Below are 24,644 nucleotides of genomic sequence, written 5' to 3'. Positions count from 1 at the left end.
TTCATGAGAATTGATCTGTCATTAAATTAATAAATATATGCAGTGCCTATGTACAGTGACATAGATATCGGGGGAAAAAACTTTACAATCTCCCAGAATGGAACCTGTTTGTATTAAAAATGTATTTTACTTTATTGGGGTTTCTCATCTCACTATACATAACAATATCTCTCCAGCCCCCAGTGCAGCTACAAGTTCAACAATACATCACAGTATTGTGTCTAAGGTGGCTGGATAGTATAATGGTTAAGGGCTCTGCCTCTGACACAGGAGATCTGGGTTTGAATCTCGGCTTTTTCTGTTCAGTAAGCCAGCACCTATTCAGTAAGGCGTTCTCTAGTGTGCTCAAGTGGTTGCCCCACAAGCAGTCTGACAGGAGAAAATCGCTATACAAAATAAGGAATTATTATATGATAATGATCACTGTCGCGACTCACAAAAATCTTAAAATGTAAAATACATGTAAACACATAGAAATAAGTACATTGTTCCAGAGTAAAATGAGCCATAAACTTATTTTATCCTATGTTGCTGTCACTTACAGTAGATAGTAGAAATCTGACATTACAGACAGGTTTTGGGTTAGTCCATCTCTTCATGGGGGATTCTCAGCAAGGCCTTCATTTTTATAAATACACTCCTTGAAAAAGATTTATACAAAGATGCTAGCCAGGTTCCCTGCTCACTGCACACTTTTTTTTTGGCAGTTGGACAAAACTTAGGCAACTGCCATTCACTAAGTGCTTTTAATAAAAACCTTGAGAATCCCCCATGAGGAGATGGGCTAGTCCACAACCTGTTGATAATGTCAGATTTCTACTACTTACTGTAAGTGACAGCAACATAGGAGAAAAGTAATTTTCATTACTATGGAAAAAACCTACTTCGTATCTGTAAATGTTTACATATATTACATATATTTTAAATTGTAAATTTATTCACGACAGTGGTCCTTTAAGTCTCACCATGTACTGTAGTAAAGTATCAATTTTTAAGACCCTTCCAAGCTTACCCTCCAGAGAAATACAAAGGAAATAAAGTACAGTGAGTACTGTGCGTGAGTGAGATTACACAAGGAGCAGAGCTTGGCTGGGGAATGAAAGGAATGAACTTGTATACAGAATTAAAGCAAATCTGTAGTGACCTGTAAGAAGAAAAAAAGTCAGATACTCACATATGGCGAGGGAAGGCTCTGGATATCATAGAGCAGTGGTACCCGACCTTTTTCAAGTTATGACATAGCATGGCAAACACTCAGACCTCCGTGCCATATGACATATGTATAGTAGGAAAAAAATAGCAAGCCTAAAAATTAATGAAAAGAGTGCATTATCCTAAATGCAATTAAAGATAAGGCCTCGAACCTTGCAATAATATTAATAAAGGTAATCAGTGGGACAGCTGGACCTGATGAGAAGCACACTGAATGTGGCCTATTGACAAACCCAACAGTGGCAGTAACTCCCTTTCCGGGTGCATGAGGAGTGTGTAGAGCCAGGTGAGGGTGCTGGGTGGGTGTACAAAGGCAGGTGAGGGTGCTGGGTGGATGTACAAAGGCAGGTGAGGGTGCTGGATTGGTGAGCAGAGTGTAGAGCCAGGTGAGGGTGCTGGGTGGGTGTACAAAGGCAGGTGAGGGTGCTGGGTGGATGTACAAAGGCAGGTGAGGGTGCTGGATTGGTGAGCAGAGTGTAGAGCCAGGTGAGGGTGCTGGGTGGGTGTACAAAGGCAGGTGAGGGTGCTGGGTGGGTGTACAAAGGCAGGTGAGGGTGCTGGATTGGTGAGCAGAGTGTAGAGCCAGGTGAGGGTGCCGGGTGGGTGTACAAAGGAAGGTGAGGGTGCTGGGTGGGTGTACAAAGGCAGGTGAGGGTGCTGGATTGGTGAGCAGAGTGTAGAGCCAGGTGAGGGTGCTGGGTGGGTGTACAAAGGCAGGTGAGGGTGCTGGGTGGGTGTACAAAGGCAGGTGAGGGTGCTGGATTGGTGAGCAGAGTGTAGAGCCAGGTGAGGGTGCCGGGTGGGTGTACAAAGGAAGGTAAGGATGCTGGATTGGTGAGCAGAGGCAGCTGAGGGTGCTGGATTGGTGAGCAGAGGCAGCTGAGGGTGCAGGGTGGGAGAGGCACTACAGTTATGTCAGTGCTGTATATCTAAACCATACAGACAGACAAGGAAGGAGTATCCCTGCATTTTATAAAGGTTTTTTTAAGCCCATTATTACTGTGTCATTGCTACAGAATCTTCTAAAAAAATTATATATTGTGATAAAGTTCATTATTTTCTGTAATGTACTGATAAACATTAGACTTTCATATATTTTAGATTCAAATACACACAACAGAAGTAGTTCAAGCCTTTTATTGTTTTAATATTGATTTTGGCATACAGCTCATGAAAACCCAAAATTCCTATCTCAAAAAATTAGCATATTTCATCCGACCAATAAAAGAAAAGTGTTTTTAAAACAAAAAAGTAAACCTTCAAATAATTATGTTCAGTTATGCACTCAATACTTGGTCAGGAATCCTTTTGCAGAAATGACTGCTTCAATCCGGCATGGCATGGAGGCAATCAGCCTGTGGCACTGCTCAGGTGTTATGAAGGCCCAGGATGCTTCGACAGCAGCCTTAAGCTCATCCAGAGTGTTGGGTCTTGCGTCTCTTCAACTTTCTCTTCACAATATCCCACAGATTCTCTATGGGGTTCAGGTCAGGAAAGTTGGCAGGCCAATTGAGCACAGTAATACCATGGTTAGTAAACCATTTACCAATGGTTTTGACACTGTGAGCAGGTGCCAGGTCGTGCTGAAAAATGAAATCTTCATCTCCATAAAGCTTTTCAGCAGATGGAAGCATGAAGTGCTCCAAAATCTCCTGATAGCTAGCTGCATTGACCCTGCCCTTGATAAAACACAGTGGACCAACACCAGCAGCTGACATGGCACCTCAGACTGTGGGAACTTAACACTGGACTTCAGGCATTTTGGCGTTTCCCTCTCCCCAGTTTTCCTCCAGACTCTGGCCCCTTGATTTCTGAATGACATGTAAAAGTTGCTTTCATCTGAAAAAAGCACTGTGGACCACTGAGCAACAGTCCAGTGCTGCTTCTCTGTAGCCCAGGTCAGGTGCTTCTGCCGCGGTTTCTGGTTCAAAAGTGAGTTCATGCTTCCATCTGCTGAAAAGCTTTATGGAGATGAAGATTTCATTTTTCAGCACGACCTGGCACCTGCTCACAGTGCCAAAACCACTGGTAAATGGTTTACTGACCATGGTATTACTGTGCTCAATTGGCCTGCCAACTCTCCTGACCTGAACCCCATAGAGAATCTGTGGGATATTGTGAAGAGAAAGTTGAGAGACGCAAGACCCAACACTCTGGATGAGCTTAAGGCCGCTATCGAAGCATCCTGGGCCTCCATAACACCTGAGCAGTGCCACAGGCTGATTGCCTCCATGCCGCGCCGCATTGAAGCAGTCATTTCTGCAAAAGGATTCCCAACCAAGTATTGAGTGCATAGCTGAACATAATTATTTGAAGGTTGACTTTTTTTGTTTTAAAAACACTTTTCTTTTATTGGTCGGATGAAATATGCTAATTTTTTGAGATAGGAATTTTGGGTTTTCATGAGCTGTATGCCAAAATCATCAATATTAAAACAATAAAAGGCTTGAACTACTTCAGTTCTGTGTATTTGAATCTAAAATATATGAAAGTCTAATGTTTATCAGTACATTACAGAAAATAATGAACTTTATCACAATATGCTAATTTTTTTAGAAGATCCTGTATGTGTTCTGGATCTTATTCTACTGCATTTATGCCATATAAGACTAAGGCCCCGTTCACATTACCAAAGCAGATGGTCGTGTGATCGGAACCGCAACACATACAAACGCACGCCATCTGCGTTTGCATGCGTTGCGTGACTGATTCATATTCACTGTAGTGAATGGGACAGCCATGCGTTTGGGCAAAAAATGCATGCAGCATGCTTTTGCGGACCGCACTGGTCCGCAACGCATGCAATGTGAACATCAGACAGTGCAGTCTATGCACTTCTGAGGTCATGGGTTTCTGCCTCCCACACGCATTGCTGAAATACGGACGGCAACGCGTGTAATGTGAACGAGGCCTAAGCAGAGGAAGAAACTGCTGCCAGTTACTATAGTTTTTATAAGCTCCCTGACATGGTGTAATGGCTGTGTGGTCTGGGGATTATTATACTCTATGTATGCTATAATAGACCAGGTTGAGAGGGGGCCACTATATCTTACAAAGCTTTTGTAATATCAACATCTCTGTCATTACTATTTTTTGAGAACCATTATTGGTCTGTGTGTTGTTATTATCATCATTTTACAAACTAAAACTATGTAGTGGTCTTCCAATTATTTTAAAACAATCTCTAGTATGATGGGACACTGTGGCACTGCCTGTGGCCTTTGTGATCAGTCTGTTACTGGTATTAAAGTGATACTTAAAAGTAAACCTGAAATGTCAAAAAAATAAATATATATACATATCTGGGGCTTCCTCCAGCACCGTGTTAAGGCTCATTGGTCCCTCATCATTCTCCTGGGCCACCTGGATCCTACGCTAGGAGGCCCGGTAATTCAGCCAGTCAGGGTGAACTGCGCATGCGCCCCTTTTACACTACCCATTGCTGGATGGCTCCTGCGCCAACCTGCCCCGACTGGCTGAAATATCGGGCCACCTAGCCTAAACGGGGCTGAAAGAAGCCCCGGGTATGTATATATTTTTCTTTTTTACATCTTAGGTACACTTTAAAGCAGCAAGGACAGTCATACTATTACAGGGGCAAAAACACATATATAATACTTGCCCTACTTACATATGTATTGTTCTGTCCATGTTTTGATTTCAGTTAATTTTATACAGTAAATAAAGAGAGAACCGTTTCAGGTATTTTCCATCTTCGCTACCTATAACCGAAGTCTAACCTTATGTAATTTCTTCCCTTACTCTTTTCCTCGTAGAAACTGCATATCGTGCTTGCTCTGTAAACACACGTGAGCACAGCACAGATCATATTTCAGCAACTTCACACTGAATGCCCTCAGCCTATCAGTGAGGAGCAGGTATATGGGAGGGAAGATGACAAGCTTCCTTCTCCTTGGCAATGCTTGGTCAGGTTGTAGAATGTATAATAAACACAGAGCAGCGGGTAAATGGAATTAGATTTTAGGTCTGACTATCCTGCTTTAAAGAGACTCTGTAACAAATTTTTCAGCCTTAGTTCTTCTATCCTATAAGTTCCTATGCCTGTTCTAATCTGCTCTGGCTTACTGCAGTCTTTCCTAACTGCACTGTCTCTGTAATAAATCAATGTATCTTTCCTCTGTCCTGTTTGTCGGGCTAAAGCTTGATTGTGTGGAATGTGCAGGGCTGCTTGTGATTGGTAGAAGCGATACACACCCTCTGCAGGCCCCCTGCATACTCTGAATGACTCACACTCTATGCTTAGCTGAGCCTATTAGAAGCTGGTTAGTTTGTTTGTAAACACTGCCTAAAACTGTTAATTACAAGCCAGGATTGCAGCAGAGAGTGGCAGAAACAGCACAGAGGGGCACAGGAGAAAATAATGAATAGAATTGTATGCTTTTTATTGTAAGAATATTAGAGTACAGATTCTCTTTAAGTAAAAACAAAGTTAAGAGATAAACAATTGTATCCATCATCTGACTCCTAAAAATGACTTTTAGATATCCCAGTTTTATGTTATGTTTAAACTTTGTCTCAGATGAATGTAACAGTCGTTTCTGTGTCTCATAGTGCTGAAATATGGTGGGATGCAAACGTTTGGGCAACCTGGATAATCATAGTTTTCCTGTATAAATTGTTGATTGTTACGATAAAAAATGTCAGTTAAATATATCATATAGGAGACAAACACCGTGATGTTTGAGAATTGAATGAAGTTTATTGGATTTACAGAAAGTGTGCAATAATTGTTTAACCACTTCCGGATTCTCGGAGCGTATATACACGCCCCTGAATCCTGAAGTGTTTTCCATGGACGGCCGTTCCATGTCAGTTCACGGAGGGTGTCTCCGTGAACACCCTGCGAGCCGATCGGCGGCTCGCAGGGTAAATGTAAACACACGGGGAAGATCTTCCCCGGTGTTTACATGTATACGGCGCTGCTGCGCAGCAGCGCCGTAGAGGAGATCGGTGATCCCCGGCCTCTGATTGGCCGGGGATCACCGGCATCTGATAGGCTAAAGCCTATCCCATCAGGCGCAGGACGGAAATCCGTCCTGCGCCGCTCACAGGGGGAGGGAGAGGGAGGGAAGGGGAAGGAGGCCAGGAAGCGCTGCGGAGGGGGGCTTTGAAGAGCCCCCCCCCCCCGCAAGCGCAAGCAGCCGGCGGCGATCAGACCCCCCCAGCAGGACATCCCCCTAGTGGGGAAAAAAGGGGGGAAGTCTGATCGGCCTGGCTGCTAGCTGATCGGTGCTGCGGGCTGGAGAGCCCACGCAGCACCGATCAGCACAAAATAGCGTGGTAGGGAAGTGGTTAAATAAAATTAGGCAGGTGCATAAATTTGGGCACTGTTGTCATTTTATTGATTCCAAAAACTTTAGAATTAATTATTGGAACTCAGATTGGCTTGGTAAGCTCAGTGACCCCTGATCTACATACACAGGTGAATCCAAATATGAGAAAGTATTTAAGGGGGTCATTGTAAGTTTCCCTCCTCTTTTAGTTTTCTCTGAAGAGTAGCAACATGGGGGGTCTCAAAACAATTCTCAAATGACCTGAAGACAAAGATTGTTCACCATCATGGTTTAGGGGAAGGATACAGAAAGTGGTCTCAGAGATTTCAGCGGTCTGTTTCTACAGTTAGGAACATATTGAGGAAATGGAAGACCACAGGCTCAGTTCAAGTTAAGGCTCGAAGTGGCAGACCAAGAAAAATCATGGATAGACAGAAGCGATGAATGGTGAGAACAGTCAGAGTCAAGCCACAGACCAGCACCAAATACCTACAACATCATCTTGCTGCAGATGGAGTCACTGTGCATCGTTCAACCATTCGGCACACTTTACACAAGGAGATGCTGTATGCAAGAGTGATGCAGAGGAAGCCTTTTCTCCGCCCACAGCACAAACAGAGCCTCTTGAGCTATGCTAAAGCACATTTGGACAAGCCAGCTTCATTTTGGAATAAGGTGCTGTGGACTGATGAAACTAAAATTGAGTTATTTGGGCATAACAAGGGGCGTTACGCATGAAGGAAAAAGAACACAGCATTCCAAGAAAAACACCTGCTACCTAAGTAAAATATGGTGGTAGTTCCATCATGCTGTGGGGCTGTGTGGCCAATGCAGGGACTGGGAATCTTGTCAAAGTTGAGGGACGCATGGATTCCACTCAGTATCAGCAGATTCTGGAGACCAATGTCCAGGAATCAGTGACAAAGCTGAAGCTGCGCCGTGGCTTGATCTTTCAACAAGACAACGACCCTAAACACTGCTCAAAATCCACTAAAGCATTCATGCAGAGGAACAAGTACAACGTTCTGGAATGGCCATCTCAGTCCCCAGACCTGAATATAATTGAAAATCTTTGGTGTGAGTTAAAAAGAGCTGTCCATGCTCGGAAACCATCAAACCTGAATGAACTAGAGATGTTTTGTAAAAAGGAATGGTCCAAAATACCTTCGACCAGAATCCATACTCTCATTGGAAGCTACAGGAAGCATTTAGAGGCTGTAATTTCTGCAAAAGGAGGATCTACTAAATATTGATGTAATTTTTTTGTGGTGCCCAAATTTATGCACCTGCCTAATTTAGTTTATTGCACACTTTCTGTAAATCCAATAAACTTCATTTAACTTCTCAAATATCACTGTGTGTGTGTCTCCTATATGATTGTAACGATCGGTGTCAGCCAGAACAGTTTTTCTGATTATTGATGATCTGCAGTATCACCGATAATACAGATGTTATACCTGATTATGTGGTGATCTGAAGAATCACCAATAATACAAGTATAGCAAGACACACAGGATACAAAGATGTAAGATGGTGTTTGGTGCAACAGTAAATATAGATGGAGATACCCACTGTCCAGAGGAGCTGGTGAAGGGGGTATCTCTAATCAAGTCAGTAATCAGTATTCCAGCAAGCTGGAGACTCCGAGGCGTAATGATAGGTTCACCCGAGGAGCGGGTGATGCACAGTAAGACAATGTAGCGAAATCACTCGAGGAGCGAGTGATTCAGACTGTACTGCAACAGGTGATCCCCTGAGAGGCAGGAAACGGAGACAGCATATAATGATAGCTAGTCACCTGAGGAGCAGGTGATTCAGACTATACTGCAGCTATCAACCTGAGGAGCAGGTGATTACTAAACTGAGAATCCCTCACCAGAACTAAGATCACTGGTGAGGGCAGAAGAGTCAGACAAGCAGGATCGGCAACACACGGACAGATACGGTACAAAGGCGGAAGACAGAATCAGAGTGAGGGATAGCCAAGTCGGCAACTGGATCAGATAAGCAAAGGCACAGAATCACAAGACAGAAGAGTAGTCAAGGCTAGCAGAGGGTCATAACAAATAATACAATTCAATTAGTACTTTAAGCTATCAACAGAATCTGTTGAAGTGTGGATCCCCAGCTCCTGCTGGTTCTAGGCACACTTTCGGATCTGACTATGAGTCCGAGTGCTTACACGTAGCATATGCAACAGCAGACGAGGAACAACTGACAGGCCTGTTCTATATCTATCTATCTATCTATCTATCTATCTATCTATCTATCTATACTCTGGGAGCGCTCCTAAGCACCGCCCCAATCATTCAGTCAATCAGGATCAGTGCTGGAGTCAGCTGACTCCCCTTCCGCTTGCATAAAGATCCTGTCTGTGTGCGCGCGTGTAGACCTCAGTCTATGTGCGACTGAAGCAGCAGGCAAAGTTCCACCATGCACAATGCGGCGAAAGCCGCTGGCTGAGACGCGGAGACAGCCGCCATGCCACTCGGTGCTGCGGCGGCTTCCTCCTCATTCCCCGTGGCGGAAACCGCCGGTTGAGACGCGGAAATAGCCGCCATGCCACTCTCTGATGTGGCGGCATCTCCGCAATCTCTTACAATGATATATTTAACTGACATTTTTTATTGTAACAACCAACGATTTATACAGGAAAATCATGACGATTAACAAGGTTGCCCAAACTTTCACATCCCACTGTATATGAACTATTGACTTTTTTTTTTAAACTCTCCTCTTCTGACATAGAACCGGGCTTCCTAGAGCAAAGTATTTTATGGCTGTAATTCCTTATCAGTAGTCCAACTGGGTCCACACTGGAGAAATACTGTCAGTTGCATAGTAGAATATTAACTCTTTCAGGCAGATGAAGAAAAGCATCACAGCCTAGTTATTTGTGTGCTTGCCACTGTACATACACATGTCTATCTCACCATGTCACTTAAGGTTTTCTTTAACAAACTATACAACTTTGTGGCCTCCAAGCAGTTCTAACACACCTTCTTAAAGGATACCTGAAGTTAGAGGGAAATGGAGGCTGCCATAATTATTTCCTTTAAACAATACCATCTGCAGGCATCCTGCCCAACTTTCAAGCATCAGTAGTATCTGAATAGCACACCTGAAACAAGCATGCAACAAATCCAACCAGACTTTAGTCAGAAACCTCTGATCTGCATGTTGTTCAGGGTCTAGGGCTACAAGAATTAGGGGCAGGGGATCAGCAGGACAACCAGGCAATTTGCACTGTTTAAGAGGAAATACTGGTAAAAAAATATATCTGCCTCCATATTCCTCTCACTTCAGTTGTCCTTTAAGTAACAAAGACTAGGACACTGTTTAAAGCCTTGTAGTTTCTGGGACTGGTGTGTAAAAACCCTTCCACAATGAAAATCACAAATTTGGCGAGCTGCGATTTTCATTTGTTTTCGCACACGGCTAACCGCAATTCTGCCCCGTTCACTTCTGAGCGTTTTGCCAGTGATTTCCGCAAAACGCTCAAGCACTTTTTGAAGTTTATTAACTTTTTTTTTAACTTTTTAAATTTTTATCATAATACCTTATTAGCCTGTTCTCACTTCTGCGTTAATCGCCGGCGATTAATGCAAATCGCCAAAGGCACATTTGTATCCTGCAACTTTTTAGGCGATTTAGTGCTATAGAAGAGCTAATCACGATCGCAAAAAAAAAAAAAAAAAAAAAAAATCGGCAAGTGTGAATGGCTTTTTTTCACATTAAATCGCCAGAGCAAAACGCTAGCGTTTTGCAAGTGTAAATGGGGCCTTCTGCCTTCAGTTCACAGGCACAATTAAGATTCCCAATGTGAAAAAAAAGCAGCGGGAAGTTTTTACAAATGGGAATTTGAATAGCAAATCACATAGCACTGCAATTGCTATGCGCTTTTGCATGTGCTCCCATTCATTTAACCTAATCGCAAGCAAACTGCAGCATGCACTATGTTTGCGATTGAGTAAAAAAACAAAACAAATCCCTCCACTCTGTACAGCACTCCGCGATTACTATGTGAATTACAATGTTCTATCGATCAGCAAAGCACATGCGCTTAAAAAAAACTGCATCAAAGCACATGCAGTATGGAAGGGCCCATACAGTCACAGCATATTGAAGATATAGTAGGATTGTATGAACTAGCACAGATTACTTCTAATCTGCCGTGAATCAAACAGGAAAAGGCAAGCAGTTCGTGCTGGAGAGATTTGTGTAATTCCCCATTAGGCAGAGCTTCCACCTGGGTAAAAGAACCGTTTCTGTGCTTGTAAGTTTTTGCATTTTCAGCAACAGTGTATGTAATCTGCAGGTACATCAGAGGTGCGTAGAATGCATTGTCTGATGTTTCCAACCTGCTGTTGAGTTCCAGTGCGGTAATAAAATGTATGGTTGCAGGCAATATTAACGCAATTTGTATGCAATTATAAATGAATAGGATCTGCACCGCATCGGGAACAATCGCAGTGCAACATAAGTGCCTTCCATTGCTATGACCTCCTGTGTTGCACGCAGTGCATGAGTGGGAGAGGGGTCTTATTGGTTTTTGTAAAAGCCATAGCATATATGTAATTTGTGAAGTGTTACTGTACCCCAGTTCTTATAGAATAATCACAAAACTATCAAAATGTTATTTCCGTCTGCATTTTACTATCTTTATAACCCTCATTATGCCTTATTTGTAGATCTGTCCATTAGTAAAGGCCAGAGCTACTGCTGCTGTGCTTTTGTATCCTTCCTAGTTGATCCCCATAGGATTTATACTTGGGAGGTTGTGCGCAATCGGATAAACCTGGTGGCAGCTTGCCTCCAAATCATTATTTATTACATCCATTTCTTTGAAATTCAATATTACACAAGCTGTGGTGGCTCTCACAACGACAGAGAACCATCATGGAGCAGGTCATTGGCTACATGCAGCACTGTAGTTCTATGGCACTTGCTTTTTCCTCCCCTCAGGAGTGGCAATTTTAGCTCACAAATGGTTAATTGAGGAGTAGGGAGTCAGAGCAAGACGTATTTGAAGGAAGACGAGTAGAAGAAATGGTACTCTCTCAACATCATCGCTAGCTGGTTAGTGCTGGACACTGCAGGTGGTGAGGCTTTTGCTGCAAGGGAAAGAACAAGTAGGGCAAGCTTCCTCTCTGTCCTACCCGAGATACAAACAGAGGACAACGATTCACAGGAGAAGGATGAAGAAGCTACTCAAGTTATATTCCCTCTATCACAAACACTTTTGCTGTTCCTACATCCGTGGACAATGGCTCGTGTTTGTTGTGCAGTTTGACCTACAGAAGTATAGGTCTCGGCAGTAGGCAGATTGAGGCACTTGATTTTGCCTATGCAAGCATCATGGAAGAAGTCAAGTACTGGGTGGACACCGGCTATGTTACAAAAAAGGTATAATTCTTCACAATGAGTTGCCAAAATGCATCTATTGCAAGATAATGATTCAGATTCTTCCTTCAACTGTGTGTTTTGGAAGACTATAGCCACAGAGTCAGCATTACAGCCATGAAACTAGCATTTGTCATAACGAGGATAAGAAAGCCCCCCTCAATAGAGATCCGTTTTGAATTTGGTCCATCAGTACATGCCAATTACCATGTGGCAGATTGTAGGATGTGGGATTAAGTAAACAGCTAATGGAGGTATTCCATAAATAACTTGATTGCCAATAACCTACACAACATTTTTATGTAGGAAAAACAACCAGGAAAGATAGATAAAATTGGTTCTTTAAATCTTGTCAGGGTGCAGAATCACAAACTTCAGCATAGACTTTCTCAATGAGTGACGACATGCCTTTATATGCTGGATTTGACTCAATCCGGGAAAGTTCTTTCAACACTTTTTCAGGATTCTTCAGCTTTTTAACTTTCTCCTGCAATGGTAGGAAAGTTGGTTAACAGTGAGTAACTAATGGATGACATCAAAGCAGAGATTCAGTTAGTATAGTGGGCTAAACGTGAACTGAAGGCAAATACAAAACTAAAAAGAAAAACCATTTGTTCGAAACCATGCGAGTCAAACGCTGGCCCACAGAGCCATCAAATTTGGCCCACAAGAGTTTCCCAATTTTGCATTATGTTTGGCACACTGTAAATCACCAGGGAAGCTTCATTGGAGGTGAAGCTCTAGATCACAAGGGCAGACATATGGGAGAGGGAAAGCACAAGACACCTGGGAACTGTACAGGTGAAGAAGAGTGGGTCACTAGATACCAGGGTGCTGTTTAGGTTTGGGAGGGGGCCACTCGGCACCAGGTAACTGTACAGGGGTGGGAGTGGGGTCACTGGACACCAGGGAACTGTATAGGGGTGGGAGTGGGGCCACTCGGCACCAGGTAACTGTACAGGGGTGGGAGTGGGGTCACTGGACACCAGGGAACTGTACAGGGGTGGGTGTGGGGTCACTGGACACCAGGGAACTGTATAGGGGTGGGAGTGGGATCACTGGACACCAGGGAACTGTATAGGGGTGGGAGTGGGGTCACTGGACACCAGGGAACTGTATAGGGGTGGGAGTGGGGTCACTGGACACCAGGGAACTGTATAGGGGTGGGAGTGGGGTCACTGGACACCAGGGAACTGTATAGGGGTGGGAGTGGGGTCACTGGACACCAGGGAACTGTATAGGAGGGAGCCACTAGATCCAGGGAACTGTATAGTGGAGGGAGGGGAGTCATTACATATCAAGGAACATTATAAGGGAGGGGAGGTGGCCACTTGACAGTGAGGTTGGCCCAGGACTTGGTATCTAGTTCATGTTCAGGAAACTTTGTATTTGAGTTGGACACTTGCTCTAAACCCTAAAAATAATAATTTAGGATTAGTCAGAAACTAGCACAAACTAGACAAGCATTCTATCTCTGTAACCCTGGCACCTCTCCTTGCATCATCCTTCCCTAACCCAGACTCGGGAGCTACACACCATCACAGCTCAAGTCCTATTTTTCTTCTCTTATATCCTTTTACTCCCACAATCCAAATCCATGTACAGCCCTTTTAACTCCCTTCTCCATCCCGCTCCTCCTCCTTCATGCTCATCAACTGAAGAATTTGCAACATACTTCACTGATAAAATTGACAATATCCGAAGTTCCATGCAGCCCTCAAATTCCATCTCCACCCCTCATCTGCCTTCTTTCAACTCTCTGAACATTGTATCTCTTCTCTAATCTCCAAATCCCATCTAAACACCTCTGGATCTTATTCCGTCCCATCTCATCCTACAGCTATCTTCATCCTTCATGCCTGTACTTACATCACTATTTAACCTATCCCTCTCCACTGGCACCTTTCTGTCCTCACTCAAAAAGGCTGTCGTGACACCACTACTTTAAAAAAAAAAAAAAAACATCTCTAAATCCCTTCCTCTATTGCGCCTCTCTGTTAAGCTCTTCACTGACTGCCAATTACCAAGCAGATCAATTTCAAAGCCTTACCCTAACCAACACAGCTCTTCACAATCTCTCTCCCCCATGTAATCTCCTTGCTAGTTTCCAGATACCAACCCAACCTCAATCTCAGATCTGCACACAACCTTCTTTTGTCCTCTTCTAGAATCACCTCCTCGCATTCATGTATACAAGATTTTGCTCGTTTCCCCTCATCCTTTAGATTGCAAGCACACAAGGGCAGGGCTCTCTCACCCTTTAGTGCCTCGGAATATATTATACATTTTATCATACCAATTCTGTATTTTGCATTTTTGTGTATACCATTGTCTGTTCTGTTTTGTATGCAATGTTTGTTTCTTACTTTGTACAGCCCACTGAATATATTGGTGCTTTATAAATTAATAATTTTTGTAAAGCAGCATTTTTGGACATCAATACAAAGAATAGGATTGCTGCACAATTGCTTTTCAATTTCTGTACAAAGTGATTTTACCTAAGGAAATTGCAAATTGTTGTTATGGGAATCGGAATCGCGGTACAAATTGCTTACATGAAATTCAAAAACGCCTGCAACCACTCCCAAATATAGTATAGGTAGCCAGGTACAGGTGCTGCCAGTACATGTAGCCAGATATACTGTAGGTGCAGCCAATACAGGTAGCCAGGTATAGGTGCAGCCAATACAGGTAGCCAGGTATAGGTGCAGCCAATACAGGTAGCCAGGTATAGGTGCAGCCAATACAGGTAGCCAGGTATAGGTGCAGCCAATACAGGTAGCCAGGTATAGGTCCCCTTGAATTGGTAGCAGTAATATTCGTCCCAATATAGGTATAGGTGCCCAGACTATAGGTAGAAGGTATAGATTCCACTGCGGGGAGGGAGGTCGCCATAATACTCTCTTCCTCTCTGGAGGAAGGCTGGAGCGCAGCGGTGCGGTTAATAATTACTCACCTGATCGCTCACTCCAAGCGGTGTCCCGGTCGGCAGCAGGCTCCTCTCTGGCCACCAGAACTCTGCATGACCCATATGTAATCACGTGTCATACAGGAAACAGGAAGAAAAGAGGGACACGTGGCATGGAGCGAGCGGGAGAGTTAATTACACACCGACCGGGTGAGTTAACTACACACCCACCGCTGCTCCAGCTCTGCAGGGAGGCAGAGGAGGTGACCCGTGTGGAGGGAGGAATATTTCGACCCTCTTCCCCGCTACTTCTTAGGGGACAAACTGCCAAATAACATTCTAGGTACAAACCAATTGCTTGAGACCATGAAGTTACTCAAATGCCAGGAAGAGAAAAGTTATATTAGTAAAACTCCCACTCAACAGTGATGAACAAATATGTCAATTTTCGCTCTGCCAGCATTCTCGTGAACATGTCATATTTTCATGAAGATAAGAAAATGGCAAAACACATCGAGGTCAATGGGGTTTGTGAAGCAGCATCCTCGTAAAAAGTCCCATTTTCATCATGTGAATATTCTAAGTATTTTGCAAACTTAGAAAAGTAAATTATTCTGTAATTGTTTTAAATGTGTAAATAAAGCCTCTTACGTAGTATGGCGTAGCTTCGAAGGTGGCTTTTGGGAGCTGTAAAGGGTCTGTGTTTGCGACCTGTAGAGGAAAACATGTTCAGATTAGAGGCATCACAATGTGTAATAAGCTAATATTAGGCATCTGAGATATCAAGGCACTCACCTCGGCTTCGGCAGTCTTTGCACTTTGCAGTAGCACGGTTTTTGGAATTCCCTGCAAAGAGTCCTCTGTGTTTTCTGCCTGTTCGGTTTCACACTGTTAAAGAAAGAGGAAATTAATTTTTTAATGGGTATGAGTTACAGGAAGGGTTAATAAACTCCTGTTTCACTCAGTAGCTAATTGATGAGATTACTGCAGCCATTCCAAAATTACAATACATTGGGAGCCTTTTTGAAGAAAACTGGTGCACTCATCACCCCGAGTGAAGAGGAAAGAGCGGACATGTGCCCAGCTTTCCCCCAAATGACTGCCAGTCTAATGGCATGATACACCTTCACTCCACATGCAGAAGATGTATTTGAAATGTGATATCACTCAGTCACCCAAATAAATAAATCATAGGTAGAGTCAGCATTTTTGCCAAAAAGCTGCCCATTTTAAGTCCAAATTTTAGAACTCCAAAAAAGCAACAGAAGCCAAAGTGCAACAGCTCTAATCTTACATCCAGAGTTAAAGAAAACAAACAAAAAAAACCAACCCTGACCCTAGTGCAGAGCTGACACACACTTGGGGTCCAAGTCAGAGTAGCAACAAAACAGAACTTGAGGTCCATAAACAGGTCAGAACAGACATAGACGGGTGGGGAAACGAACAAGTGGCTCTCCGCACATCTAGAACTCTGAATCAGCGTCACAGAATATGTTGGCGCTTTATAAATCAATAATAACCTGCTCCACTCATAGTGCTCCTAGCAGTTTTGAGCACCTTTCCCCAATTCCCTTCTGCAAACAGCAAGGAGGACTACAACAGGAGTCCTCATACTGCTGTAACCTGTTAACTATGAGAATCTAGTTGCCTTACTGTAAGATTTTCTAAATCCCTTTTTCTGGAACTAATAAGTGGATTGTGTGCTCTGACTCTAGATCTGCATACTAGCCCTACTTCAAAGACTCAAATGTTCATAGCCAGAGGGTCTGTACAACATCTAGCCAGTAATCAAGCCGTTTTTAATACTAGAAAACAGCAACAGCGCTCTTTAGAAAGTCAGTCGTTCCAAACAAAAGGCTGCCAAGAAATTACACATCCCAGATATGCACAACTAGATGGTCACAATATTCCAGCACAAGAAAATGTCCAGGCACCCCAGAGTGACTTCATCTCAAAGGTGCACCGACACCATAAGTAGGAAAGGAGGTTCACTAGCCAATAAGACAATGCTTCCATCAAGTTCAATCAGGGAAAAAAATATCACTGTCCTGAACTCGCACATATCCCAGTTGATCCAGGGGAAGGCAAAAAACCTTTACAGGCGTGGGCCAATTATAAAAGGGAAAAATCCTTTCTAGTTCCAAGGCTCATATGCAATTAACTTTTTCTCCTAAGTTTTCTCCTAGGAGATAATTTTTCATCTTCTCTTTAAAATAATTATTCAGCACTTTGCAAATGAAAAAAATACCTTATCAAGACAGACTAAACCTATAGATTTTAGATCCAAGCTATAAAGCCATTCTTCATTCTTGTTAGAAGTGAAAGGTCTGGATGGCCAATAGGGTGGTGCGCCAGCTTCCTAGCCATTAGTTCTTTGGTTTGTTTCCAAAAGAAGATACAATCTTCTTCCAAAATGTAAAACTGCTAGCTTTGCAGTGACAAATTCCCTGTTGTGCTTTTTTTTTTCCACACTACATTGAAAATACATTATCAACACTATTGCACAAAAATGGGAAACATGCAGGGAAGGGCCAAATCAATATCACCAACCTGAACAAACTGACTAATCTAAATCATGTTTCATGTATGCACCATGCCAACAAAACAATATCAACAATACATTAGTATATTGAAACGAGGCGTCTGAGGAACCTTAAAGCTATGCAGTCAGAGTATTATTATCATTATTCACAGGGTGTGTACACTCACCTGGGCTACAGCAGTACGGGCTTTTTGAGACCTCAGGGTTTTCAGCTTTTCTTCTAAAATGCTTATAGAATCCTCTATGTCTTCTGCTGCCTGCACAGCTTTTTCTGTTTCACTCTGGTGAAGAAATAGGAGATTAAAGACAAAGGCTGTAGCATCCATTTTCAAATGTTGAGCCAAACATTATATGAATAACCATTATAAAAAAAAAAAAAAAAAAAAAAAAAAAAAAAAAAAGAAAGAAGCAGACACTTATCTGTGATACATGTAGAGCATCCTTTCTGGAAAGTGTCTGCAACACCTCAACCAAATAACTGTGTGCTAGGGCTCAAAACAAGAGCAATTATATGGTAGAAGAAGAAAGCCCTTAAAGATAACCTAAAGTCAAAAAAAAAAAAAAAAAAGAGCTGCGAGGGCACCGATCGTCTGCAGGGGGCTGAGGGAAGCCCCAGGTGAGTTAATCTCATTTTTTTTGTTGCCTTTAGGTTCACTTTAAAACATAGCACCTCCCACAGCAAATTTTGAAAAAAGGATAACAAAAATCTTTATTCAACATTAGGTATAATAATAATAATCACAATATTGATTCAATAAAGAATAAAACCATTTAAAAACAAGCAAATATTCCAACATGATCCCTGCTGCATATGAAAATCACTCTAAATGCAATATATTGTATAATGACATAATGCTGCTGTCAGATATAATACCCCACAGTCGGCTCAATATTGAGCCCAACAGGGGGAGAACCCGGGTTCAGTATACAACCTAATGTGATGCAGGACCAATAAACAGCACCTGTGCAATGAGAACTAAAAAATAAACACATTAATAAATATCACATATATAAAAAAAATAAAGTACACAATTGCTATCCAGATATACAGTTCTAGTGATAAGATGCCTGGTAGAAAATTGAGGCAAAGGAGCAGCCCATAGAAAAAAGAGCATAAAGTGGAGTAGTGCAAAAAAATAGGAGATACTTAGCCCAGAAATGGTGAGGTCAATCTCAGCAGCACAGCAGGGAACAAGGAATCCCCACAGAGGACAAGTCCCACTAGTTCCGCGAGCGTCACCTCGCTTTATCCAGGAGAGACTGACTGACCTTCATGTCTTAACCACTTCACCACTGAGGGGTTTTACCCCCTGAGCACCAGAGCAATTTTCACCTTTCAGCGCTCCTTCCATTCATTCGTCTATAACGTTATCATTACTTATCGCAATGAAATGAACTATATCTTGTTTTTTCCGCCACCAATTAGGCTTTCTTTAGGTGGGACATTATGCCAAGAATTATTTTTTTCTAAATGTGTTTTAATGGGAAAATAGGAAAAATGTGGGGAAAAAAATAATTTTTTTTCAGTTTTCGGCCATTATAGTTTTTAAATAATGCATGCTACTGTAATTAAAACCCATGAAACGTATTTGCCCTTCTGTCCCGGTTATAAAACCATTTAAATTATGTCCCTATCACAATGTTTGGCGCTAATATTTTATTTGGAAATAAAGGTGCATTTTTTTCATTTTTGCGTCCATCCCTAATTACAAGCCCATAGTTTATAAAGTAACAGTGTTATACCCTCTTGACATAAATATTTAAAAAGTTCAGTCCCTAAGGTAACTATTTATGTATTTTTTTTAATTGTACATTTTTTATTTTTTTTTTTAATTACAAAAAAAAAAAAATGGGGAGTGTGGGAGGTAATGAGTTAATTTTATGTGTAAAAGTCATTTATTTGTATGTGAAAAATGTGTAGGGTGTAGTTTACTATTTGGCCACAAGATGGCCACAGTAACTTTTTGTTTTAATGCGACCTCCAAGCTTCCTTCCGGAAGCTTGGAGGAAGTATAAGGAGGCTGGACACGTGAGTTTTTTCTCACAATGATCGCGCTGCCCATAGGAGAGCAGCTGATCATTGCGGGGCTTAGATCAACGAACGGGAATGGATTTTCCCGTTCATTGATCTCTGGGCGAGCGGGCGGCGGCGTGTTTACGAGCGGGAGCGCGGGCAGCGTCGGGAACGCGGAAAGTACGTGTTTCTCCGTCCCCGGTTGTTAAAGGATGGAAAAAGGGGCGGAGAAATACGTACGCGCGGGGGTAAAGTGGTTAAAGTAATAATGGCCACTCGTTTTTCTTTACTTAGCTGCTTTTTTCTTGCCATATCACAAATTCTAAAGCTGGCCATACACTGGCCCGATTTGCCGCCGTTTCGACAGCAGATACGATCACTGGGATCGAATCTGCAGCCAATCGTTCGCGCTACACGCCGAATTTCCATTTTGTCCGATCCCGTCGATCGCTCCGTGCGGAAATTTACCGTCGATCGCCCGCGGGTAGGGAGCGCGTCGCTAGCGGCGTTCGAGTGCCCGACGACCAACGCAATAGAGAGGCAATACATTACCTGCTCCGCCTGCGCGACTGCCCCCGCTGCTTCTTCTCCGCTCTGGTCTCCGGCATGCTTCAGTTCCTCCTGCCCGGCAGGAAGTTTAAACAGTAGAGGGCGCTCTACTGTTTAAACTTCCTGCCGGGCAGGAAGAATTAAAGCATGCCGGACCTGGAGACCAGAGCGGAGAAGACAGCGGAAACCTGGGGACTGGAGTCGCGCCGGCGGAGCAGGTAATGTATGCGTGTATGCGGGCATGCGGGCGGGTGGAGCGGCGGCAGCACAACCACCACAACAGATTGTGAACGGTTTCAGGCTGAAATCGGTTCACAATCTGTTTGCAGTAAAGGTAGCCATACGATCCCTCTCTGATAAGATTCGATCAGAGAGGGATCTATCTGTTGGTCGAATCTGATGGCAAATCGACCAGTGTATGGCTACCTTAACAGTCTCTTCAGTAGGACTATCAGCTGTGTATCCACCTGACTTCTCCACAACGCAACTGATGGTCCCAACCCCATTTATAAGGCAAGAAATTCCACTTATTAAACCTGACAGGGCACACCTGTGACATGAAAACCATGCCAGGTGACTAACTCTTGAACCTCATCAAGAGAATGCCAAGAGTTTGCAAAGCAGTAATCAAGGCAAAAGGGGGCTACTTTGAAGAACCTAGAATATGACATATTTGCAGTTGTTTCACACTTTTTGGTTATGTACTATACTTCCACATGTGTTCATTCATAGTTTGGATGCCTTCAGTGTGAATCTACAATGTTCATAGTCATGAAAATAAAGAAAACTCTTGAAAAGAGAAGATATGTACAAACTTTTGGTCTGTACTGTATTTACACATTTATACACACACACCATCAATAGTATTAATAATTTGGTACCACTGTCTATTTGTGACACACTAGGGTGTTCAGATAAGAACACACTTTGTTGTCAGAACCTGGGTTCTGGAAACAATACAATGCTATCCAATAAAGCGCAAAAATGTGCTGTTTGCAAAAAAACTGTGCAATATCATCATTATATAAACCACACATCACATGACACAAAATTACTAGCCAAACACATATATATATACAAAATTGTGCTGGAAAAAAAAGTCACCCGTTGAATAAAGTAGGTGCTAGTGCAATCAAGAGGTTACTTGAATAAGATGCTGGTTACAGAGAGAGGCAATGAGAGGGGCAGAGATTGACTGGACTGGAGGCAGAGCTACTGCGCTCAGCTCTGTCTTTTCTAGGAAGTAACGCAGAATTTGGCACCAGGGATTTCGGGTGGATAAATACATTGTTCTGCAGTGGAAATGCGGCAAATCATCTGATCTTAATGTTGAAGAGGACTGGGAAATAAAAAGGAGGTAATGTTAATGGCTTCAGACCCTCTTTAAATGAACGTTATTGCACACGGACTGCTTTCAAATGTTCTTTTATGTACCCAAGAGTAGGTACCATATTTTTCGGACTATAAGACGCACTTTTTCTCCCCCAAAAGTGAGGGAGAAAAGTCAGTGCGTCTTATAGTCCGAATGTACAGCCAGATATCCCCCACAAGTAGGTGCAGGACGTTCTGGAAGCCCTCACCTTTTCAGCCGCGGGCTTAGAGTCCTACATCCTGCTTCCGTGTCCACAATGGAACCGTTCTCCTTCTTCCTTGCTCACTATTAGATTTCCGCATTGGCCCTCCTTCTCTACCGCCACCTGCATGGAGGCTATCGGCGGCTCTGAGGACATCGCAGCTCCTGTGTAGCCCACCTGCTCTCTGGGAGTCCTGTGTGTCAGCGGCTCTTCCTGCTGCCGCCTGGATGGCAGACATTGCGGCTCCTGTAGCTGAGCAGCCCACCTGCTCTCTGGGAGTCCTGTGTGTCAGCGGCTCTTCCTGCTGCTGCCCGGATGGCGGACATCGGCGGCTCCCGTGCAGCCTAGTAGCAGTCGTGCTCCCTGGGTGGCTCTGAGGACATCTGTGTCTCCCCTTTAGCTGAGCGACACACTTCTTCCTGCCGCCGCATAGATGGAGGACATCGGCGGCTCCCATGCAGCTAAGTGGCAGTCCTGTTTCTTCTGCGGGTATGAAGACATCGGTATCTGCCCTTTAGCTGAGAAGCACACTTGCTCCCTGGGTGCCCTGTGTGTTCGGCAATATTCCAGCTGCTGCCCAGATGGAAGACATCGGCAGCTCTGAGTCACATGGGCCATCAGCTGGAGCTGGCCACGTGACTCTGGTTGAGGCAGCGGGTCCAGCAGGCATCTGTTCTCGCCACTGATGCCTCTCCTCTACCGCCACCCGGATGACATCGGCAGCTCTAAGTGACGTGGGCCATCTGTTGGAGCTGCCCACGTGACAATGGTTCTTTGGCTCTTGCAGCGGCTCGAGAAGGCATTGAGTCCTTAACACAGATGTCCCTGCTCTCTGGACCAGACTGCAGGGGACCCCAGACGCCTTCTTCAGGATCATTAGCAGTCCCTGGCAGCAAGCCTCTCCCCTAAGATAGGTAAGAATGAAAAATGCTATTGTAGCATAGTGTAGGTAGCAGTGGGGTTGTAGCTTAGTATAGGTAGTGGGGGCATTGTAGCTTACTGTAGGTAGTGGGGGCATTGTAGCTTAGTCTAGTCTAGATAGTGGGGGCATTATAGCTTAGTGTAGCTAGTGGGGGCATTGTAACTTGGTGTAGCTAGTGGGGGCATTGTAACTTGGTGTAGGTAGTGGGGGTATTGCAGCTTGGTGTAGTTGGGGCATTTTAGCTTAGTGTAGGTTTTTGGGGGCAGCAGGGGTTAGTGTAATGTAGTTAGTGGGCAGCAGAGGTTAGTGCAGCTGGGCAGTCAGATTACCTTAGATAGATACAATTTGGGGGAAAAGGGTCCATAAGACGCACCTGCGCCATAAACACACCAGGTTTTTTTTCCTGATTTTTGCCTTCTAAACCTAGGTGCGTCTTATAGTCCGGAGCGTCTTATAGTCCGAAAAATACGGTACTTAAATTTTAGTTTAGACAGTGTAATCCCACATTTAGTATCATAGGGCTTTCGGTCCTCAGCAGAAGCCACTAGGGACCATTTTCCTAGAACAATTAAAGACATTAACATTTGCTTAGGTGGCGAGATTGCCATCTCAGCAAGTAAAAAGCTTTGGGAGTAGTTTAAAATGAAATACCCACTTACATTCAGCGACTCCAATATTTCTTCATTAGCTTCTAACTTGCGTCTTTCTTCTGCTACATCTCTACTTAAGTTCTTTAGGTTTTCTAGTTTGGTGCGTGGAAACATATTTTTCTTGCATTGCTTCATCAGTCTATGGCACATAAAACAAAGCATATTAAGCTGTTTAAATGCAGCAGTACAAATATCTTTTAAAAATAACTGCAGACTTTAACCGCTTCAGGACGAGAGCAATTTTCACATATCAGTGCTGCTCCCATTAATTTGCCAATTACTTTATTACTACTTATCACACCTACATTATGTATATATTATTTTCTTCAGGACAAATTAGGCTTTTAGTGTGTGATAATTTTGTTTAGTTATTACCTTGTTTTCTATGCAAGGGAATAAAATAGAAAAAAAACAACACACAATTTCTGCATTTACATCAATTATAGCTTAACAAACATTGCTAACTATAAGTTAAACCAACAAATCTGATTTGCTTCATCCTTCCTGGTTATTACAACATTTAGCTTATGTTCCTAGTACAATGTATTGTGACAATATTGCATTTGGAAGTAAAGGCAGGGCTGTGGAGTTGGTACAAAAATCTTCCGACTCCTCAGTTTATGAAACCACGACTCCAACTCCAACTCCGACTCCGGGTACCCAAAATGGCTCAGACTCCTTGACTCCGACTCCTTAGTCTAATACTTACCAGGGCTGTGGATTTTGTACAAAAAAAATCATCCGACTCCCGTCGCCTCAGTTTATGAAATCAACGACTCAGACTCCGGGTGACTAAAATTGCCCCGACTCAGACTCCTCGACTCCACAGCCCTGAATAAAAGGTGTCTTTTATTCTGTTTTTTGCTTTCTCGTTGTACATGATCAATGATTACAAGACCTTATTTGCAAAAATAATAGTAATATACCCTCATGCAGGGCTGTGGAGTCGGTTTAAAAATCCACCGACTCCGACTCCTCAGTTTAGGATTCCACCGACTCCGACTCCACGACTCCGACTCCTCTAATTTGCATATTACAATTTTGTTGATTAAAAGTATGTAACATGAAATTCGTCTCTTAACTGCCAACGCTTAGGAATTTTACAAGACAACTGAAGTGAGAAGGATATGTAGACTACTATATTTATTCCCTTTAGACTAAAACTAGTCCTTGGTAAGAGTACTTGTAAAAGGTACAAACCGGAACAAAGAACATCTATCAGGCCCTAGGCAATGTAAGTGTGGGTACATGTAAGAATGATGTGCAGGTACTCTGCAGGGGAATGAGGAGATTGTAAACAGACAACACCTCTGTGTTCAATGTGCACAGCATTCTCAGTGGATTCCCTGCAGCTCTGTGGGGAGTGCATATGTAGAGTATAGTACTACTGTGTAACAAAGTAAACCTGAGACAGATGAAATTAAAGTTTTATACATACCTGGGGCTTCCTCCAGCCGCCTTCAGGATAATCAGTCCCTCGTTGTCCTCCTCCGCCACCTGGATCTTCTGCTATGAGTCCAAATACTTGAGCCAGTCAGGCATAGTGCGCATGCACACACTCCGCCGCCAGGAGCAT

The 24,644-nt window shown here is 43.3% G+C and overlaps 1 protein-coding gene across 1 annotated transcript in view; it reads right to left on the bottom strand.

Annotated features, from left to right (window-relative positions):
• Positions 1–11,315: 11,315 nt before the first annotated feature.
• Positions 11,316–24,644, bottom strand: part of CENPQ (centromere protein Q) — a 52,879-nt gene continuing 39,550 nt past the window's right edge. Inside the window, exons 6-10 of the mRNA XM_068255601.1 lie at positions 23,078–23,207; positions 17,527–17,640; positions 15,613–15,705; positions 15,469–15,528; positions 11,316–12,396 (exon numbers count right to left, since the gene is read on the bottom strand). Coding sequence (XP_068111702.1) covers positions 12,262–12,396; positions 15,469–15,528; positions 15,613–15,705; positions 17,527–17,640; positions 23,078–23,207 — 532 coding nt within the window. The 3' untranslated portion in view covers positions 11,316–12,261. The remainder of the gene's footprint in view (positions 12,397–15,468; positions 15,529–15,612; positions 15,706–17,526; positions 17,641–23,077; positions 23,208–24,644) is intronic.

This window comes from Hyperolius riggenbachi, chromosome 10 (genome assembly GCF_040937935.1).
Source record: "Hyperolius riggenbachi isolate aHypRig1 chromosome 10, aHypRig1.pri, whole genome shotgun sequence".
NCBI classification, from domain to species: domain Eukaryota; kingdom Metazoa; phylum Chordata; class Amphibia; order Anura; family Hyperoliidae; genus Hyperolius; species Hyperolius riggenbachi.
Note: the sequence above shows the minus strand (reverse complement) of the source record. Positions and strands in the feature narration are given on the sequence as shown.